At 32.1% G+C, this 6,449-nt stretch overlaps 1 protein-coding gene across 5 annotated transcripts in view; it reads right to left on the reverse strand.

Moving 5' to 3' along the window:
• Nucleotides 1–6,449, reverse strand: part of GTDC1 (glycosyltransferase like domain containing 1) — a 397,042-nt gene that overhangs the window by 3,126 nt on the left and 387,467 nt on the right. For all 5 annotated transcript variants that reach the window (XM_081261471.1, XM_081261473.1, XM_081261470.1 and 2 more), the window contains 2 exons: nucleotides 5,127–5,197; nucleotides 4,329–4,420 (listed from right to left, as the gene is read on the reverse strand). In XM_081261471.1, the coding sequence (XP_081117597.1) occupies nucleotides 4,329–4,420; nucleotides 5,127–5,197 (163 nt within the window). The remainder of the gene's footprint in view (nucleotides 1–4,328; nucleotides 4,421–5,126; nucleotides 5,198–6,449) is intronic.

Consider the following 6,449-nt stretch of genomic DNA (forward strand, 5'->3'; position numbering starts at 1 on the left):
TTGAAAAAAAAATTCTTTCAGATTTGCAGATAAATCATATAGAGGCCAAAAAATCACCTACAGTCAGGCTGCAAATGAGGAGCACAGAATGACAAAAAAACCTGTAACTGACGGTGATTGGATAAAGCATATCTATTGTGCTAAAGGTTATTGCTTCTATTTTGTTTAGGCAAATCAAAGGAAACGCAAACAAAATAAAATTGAGAGAGAAAGTGCAAAAGGAAGGGAGGAAGGTAGATAGAAAAGGAGAGGAAGAAGGGAGGACAGGACAGGGGTGAGAGAGGAAAACACTGAACTTGAGACAAATTTTCTCTTAAATTCTGCCAGTGCAGATTTTGTATCTTCTCAATATACCTTAAATATTTAAGTTTTCATTTTTTAAGGAAAGAGTGAGGACTTTGGAGGTGTGTTCATGCCAGTGACCTTGATTACATTGAGAATATAAGCTCAGTTAAAAGGGTCCTCTAAAGTGACCAGTGTCTTGAGGGGAACTTAGAGTAGCATGGCTGTGGTGTGGATGGACCTAGCTGACATAATGAAGACAACCACAAATGGCTTTTCTGGGTGTCAAGTCTGAATTGTAATCTCAATAATTGTTTGGAATGAGTTTTAGGCAGAAATCTGAAAATTCTTCTCCTCTACAAATAACATCAGGTTTTAAAGTTCTCTTGAATGTTGAGGAACTTGAAGAACAAACTAAAACTCAGCAGCTATGATCTCAAAAAACTTTAAAATACAGCAGGTCACTCACAAAAAGCAGAAGAAAGAATAGAATCTCTTTCTTTCTCCTTTCTCTCTCTCTCTCTCTCTCTCTCTCTCTCTCTCTCTCTCTCTTTTTCCTGCACAGGATATTGCTCAATTTGTAAATAAAAGTAAATGAGAAATAGTGTGGGAATGACATCTCTTCTGTTGGTCCAGGTGGTGTCCACCTCCTTACAACTGCTCCATTTGTACTTGTGTTCTGTTTTCAATGCTGTTAACAAGGGACTATCTATAAATGCTTTTATAAAACATTTTAAAATGAAATGATCAAAGGTTCTCTAAAAGCATGCAGAAAACATTGTTGGAGATTTTCAGTAAGTAACATCACTTAGTAAAATCGAGGCCAAAAAATACAATTTCATGTTATAGATTTGTTTGGGTTGGAAATGGAGAACTATTGTTAGTCTAAGAAGTAAATCCTTGGATTTTTCTTTTTTTGATTTCTTCTAGAGACCTGTATTCAAGTTATTATTATGATTCTGTGAATTGAAACCTGCTTCTTCTATATAAGTTCATGGTCAATGCCTCTGCTTGACCTAGAGAAGGATATATCCCAACATTTCAAGAAAGTTATAGTCAATGACCAAACTTTTTAAGATGTGGTCTTACATTTTTTTTAAATTGAGAAAATAGTTTTAGATTTTTAAGATTATTAGGAAACATTTAATTTTGGCATGCATTGGATTTCTCTAACAAGCCTAAGAAAAATTGTGTGCATGTGTCTCTGTGTGTGTTAGTGAGTGCACATTTGTGCATGGTGAATTTAAATATCTCAGGTCTAAAATTTCAGGGAAGAATTCATGAACACAGAGTTCTGTAGTAGAGTCACTTTAAGAAAAAAAGTAAATTCTGTTTCTGCTTTTCAGTTACTAGCATTCTGTTTTAAATCTTGCTTCAAGTTATAGCCCCAAAACTCTCACTCATATTGAAAGTATAATGTCTCATGTGAGAAGAAAGCCAAGTGTTAGTAGCCTTATTCTAGTCATTAAATTTCTAAGTGTGAATCCATATGAAAAATTCTATCCTAAAGTGAACTCTATATGATAAGAAGTGAAATGATTTTAAAATGTAAACTTTTAACAACAAAAAAAAGAGTAAGGTGTAAAATGTAAAAAAGAACAAATTAAGGAATTCAGTGACATTCTATCCTTTTAGATCTTAGAAGCATATGTTTTATAAAACCAAAACAGCACTGCCCAATGGGATAAATCTTAAAAAAAAAATACACATTCTCTTCATAGAACACAGAAAAGGTCCTCTTCTATTCCATAGGAAAAATAGGTAAAAAGCTGTCTTGGAGGAAATAATTCTTTAGTATTTAAAGAAAGCAAATGATACCTGAAAACTTGTATATTTATAAAACCTTAAGGTGAAAAATTACCAGAATTTATTATATCTTTAGAAAGCATATTTTTTTTTTCAGTTTTGTATCAAAATCCTATTACAACAAACTACATCTGTGGTCCTTCCTTGTGATTTATAACTGAGTACCTTGTAAAATGCCAGTTTCTCTTCATGATTGTGTCTTAAAGTTCTTGATTACTTGTAATTCAGGACAAATTTCTTTAATTTTTGAGATTAATTGTTATATACAATATCACAAATGTCTATGAATGAGGATATATATGAAAGTATAGATTTATAATAAAAATCCATGGTAAAATAATTAAAAATGAATTATACATATAAATTCTTATAAATGCTTAGGCATGAATTACTTATTTATAAAATTTTGAGATGGAGGATTTTATGATGTACAAACTGAAGATATATGTGAGCACGAGCATGTAATAACTCAGAGAAGCAACACTTAACATATAGGTTACATTTTTAGCTGTATAAGGAATGATTTTGTATATTAACAGCATACTAGGAAGTTAACATTCTTTCAGAATTTTTCCAGAAGTTGTTTGTAAAACAAATAGTTACAGCAATGTTATGGCAGCAACTGAATTAAAATATTTCAACTGGAGATCTGCTTTCTTTTCTAACTAGAGACAACTTGTTGCAGTAACTTTTGAAACAGTTAAAAATTTGCACATGTGGAATAACAGAGTTAATAAGGACTAACCTGAAGCAATATTAAAAACTGATGAATTTTGATGGTAGAAATACTTCTCTAAATACCTCATCAAAACTTCACCGGAAGGAAAACAAGTCAATAATTTAATGGTAAGCTCAATGAAAATAGGTGTGTGTCATGTGTAGAAAATGAATCCATTTGTACTAAGGCTTAAATCTAGTTCCTTAATTTTCATAATCTTTATATTTGGACAGTCATATGGGAAACTATTCAACGAGTACTGTATATAAACAAAAACTGCTACTGAACTTTAAAAATTAAGAGATGTTTGGGGAAAGCTTGGGGGACTGTGCTCTCTGTGAAGCTTCACATGTGTACGATACAACAGTATTGACTCAAGGAGTGATACTGAAGCCGGGAAGTGTGCAGTCAGCATTTTAAACTATTATGAGCTACCTTCTGAACCATTGCCAAGTTAATAGACAATGAAAGATAATGAGCTTGAAATTGGGTGTTAAATTGCATTTTTGGTTCTCTCCTTTTTTCTCCAAGTTTAACTGTTTCCTGGAGAAACAAAGTCATGTTTTGATGTATCACTATGTAAATATGTATTTTAGGCCATGAGCAAAGAAGAGAGAGAAAAAGGCAGAGAACTGCATTACATGTAGAAGGTTATACATTAACATAGGAAAATTAAAATATGCTAGATTATAAAACTGCTAGATTGTAAACTATACTGAATTTATGTAAAATGAGGATGCTATGTTCAAAGAATATAAAAAGGTATATTACTCATGGCCTAGAGCCACCTTTGAAACTCATAAAGGAAATTTATCCTACTTCAATTACTCAGACTTTTAGGAGGGGCTTTTTTGTGTTGTTGGTGTGACAATGTAAAATTCCAATTCGAATAAAGGGAAAATGATAATGAATGAGGGGATTGAATGATGATGCTATTTATATATCTGATTTTTCCTTTTGCCTTTGTCTTTCAGAGATGAGACCCAGTCTTAATTCTAAACAAACGGAGGATTGTCATGTCTCGTTATTAAAGTGGACGAGGGAAATATTCAACTTTTGAAAGTCATCTTTAAAGTAGTTCAAAGATGAACACCAAACTTCACTGATGTCATTCACCTGAATTTTTGAGGACTGAGGATTTCATTATAATGGGAAGAAAGGCTTATCCTCATTAGTATAATTGTAGAATCTTTCCTTTACTTCCTTTTAAACTAATGAGTTACATTAATCCAGGTTCATTTTTATAAGCCTCTTGGGGCTAAATGTAAAGGACAGTCATCTTAGAAAACAATAAATTTAAAAAAAAAGCATGTACCGTGCATTAAGTGCACGTAATTCATAAGACCTAGGTTAATACAACTGGCATCCAGTTTAATTAATCCTTGTTAGTGTAACAACTAATATCCCTCCCTAGCATGTTTCCTTTAAACATTAGTATGTTAATTAAATGTTTTTTTTTAAAGATTTTTCTTTGTACTTCAATATGGCATTTATACCACGCAAATCTCTTCTCAATAACTACCTTATAGAGATGTTTTCTTATAATATCTGGTCTCTTGCAGAAATTCTGGAGCCTTTTTGAAAGCTGTTCAGGTGTAGAATACAGATATTCAGCTGCAGGAAAAACAGATACATTTTTAATGAAACAAAAACCTCAAAGCACACACTCGATATTAGTCACTTTACTAATTAAAAATGCATATTGCTCTGTGCCGCCTTGTGTTTTACATTATTTAAGCATGATTTTATAAGGTTACCTCAGCTCACAAGGATGTTTAATGCTAAATAAGACTGTGTAGTTGTGCTGTTTAGACATCTCCTTTGGGTGATTAAAATACATTATTCTAATGTAGCACAATGCATATGTGATATATTTAGTGATGAGAATTTTTTTCAAAGAACTGGTACTATAGCCGTATGTACCCTGTACAACAGTTGCATATTATTAACTAGTCAATTGTTTAAATAATTTGGTGTGACTTTCAGTCCTTGATTTTTTTCTCTGTGTATATCATTAAAAAAAATCTGTAAGCAATTGCAGCAACACTGACCTGCTTATAAAAATCCATCATTATGGGATGTGTATGCTAACAATGAAGAATGCTATTTGAAAACTTGCTTTTTTTGTTATCTTAAAAGAACAGATGGTAAATATAAGCTTACTCTAATGTATTAAAACACATAAAATTTTCCTTAACACTAACATGTTGACTTGCCAAATAAACAATTGCTCCTGCCTAAGTTTATTTTCAAACTTTCTAATTTAGCATGAATCATGTATTAAATCACAACCAGGACAAAAGCACATTAAAGCAGTTACCTGGAAAAATTTCAGGATAAACCAAATCTTTGGGACAAAGGGGGTAACAACCACAATAAACAGCTTCCAACCTAAGGAAATTTTAGAAAGAGCGTGAGAATACATCAAAAAGACATTATCATCTTAGCTAAGAAAGTGGTTTTGTTTGCCTGAGTTAACAGTAAGAACCCAGAGTTAGCTGGGACAAAAGCATGGTCGGCAGTGCAGTCCTAAAAGCCAAAGTTGCTCTTTTAAAAGATTTTATTGATCATATATGAATTTCATAGAACAGAACCAACAGCATATGTTTTGTTCACTGAATTAATCAAAGCGCAGTGCTGCATTTTTTTTTGTTTTTAAAATACTGTTTAACACATTTTATAATCAGCAGATAAACACATGTAACAACATGGTAAAGTATGGACAGCTTTTCTTAATAATGCTGCAAAGCCTCAGAATGTTCATTTTTCAAAAAATGTTTAAATAAAATAGCAAATACTTAACTTTAGCACTGAAGCCGTAGAAATGATCGAGGCACTTTTAAAAGCAGCAGAAAAAAAAAATTTACAATCTGTTGTGATGGGACATTTTCATTTTAAGCTCATGCTTCGGAACGATTTGTTATTGTGCAGAATGTAAAACTCTTTCCTTTGTTGAAAAACTCTCATGAAGATTACTTTAATGAACCCTTTGCTTTTTTGACTAAAAATTCAGCTCACTTTCCATTTTATTAGGAAAGGATTCTTTTATTATTAAACAAACCGACATAAAAGTTTCACTTCGTGACAAGGGTTCCCCATGGACATCTATGAGACGTTTTCCTCCCCATCCCAGTGGTTAAGGGTTAAGCAGAAGAAAGGTATGACCTCTCCCATGGCTGTGTTAGGTTCACGTTATAACTATTGATCTGACATATAATAAACTTTAAGGATACCACTGTCATTTCTGTTGGCTAGAAATTATGCAGTGAAATTCAAAACACTCTTTAAAATATGTTTATTTTATGAGAAACTTTGAATTGCATCCAAAATGTTGACCAAAGGCAGAATTTATTTTGAACTGCAGATTTTTTTCAGCCAAAGAATAATTTGAAGTCATGTCAATGTTTACCTTGTTTATTTACAGTGACAAAGTACATGCAATTTAAGCTGTTTTAAGTGGATGATGTTTTCCCTATTTTATTATGTTAAACCGAAATTAGTTTAAAGGAAAAGTATTTATTTTGAGCTGCAAATTTTGGAAAAATGCTGTTAAAAGTTTTGCTTGAGAACTGATAGAAGTTATGAGATAACACAGTGGGAGGGTACAAGTTCTAGTTACCAGTTATTAGTTTCAGAATCCAAA

Source organism: Spermophilus citellus (genome assembly GCF_964194105.1).
Source record: "Spermophilus citellus genome assembly, chromosome: 11".
In the NCBI taxonomy this organism is placed as follows: domain Eukaryota; kingdom Metazoa; phylum Chordata; class Mammalia; order Rodentia; family Sciuridae; genus Spermophilus; species Spermophilus citellus.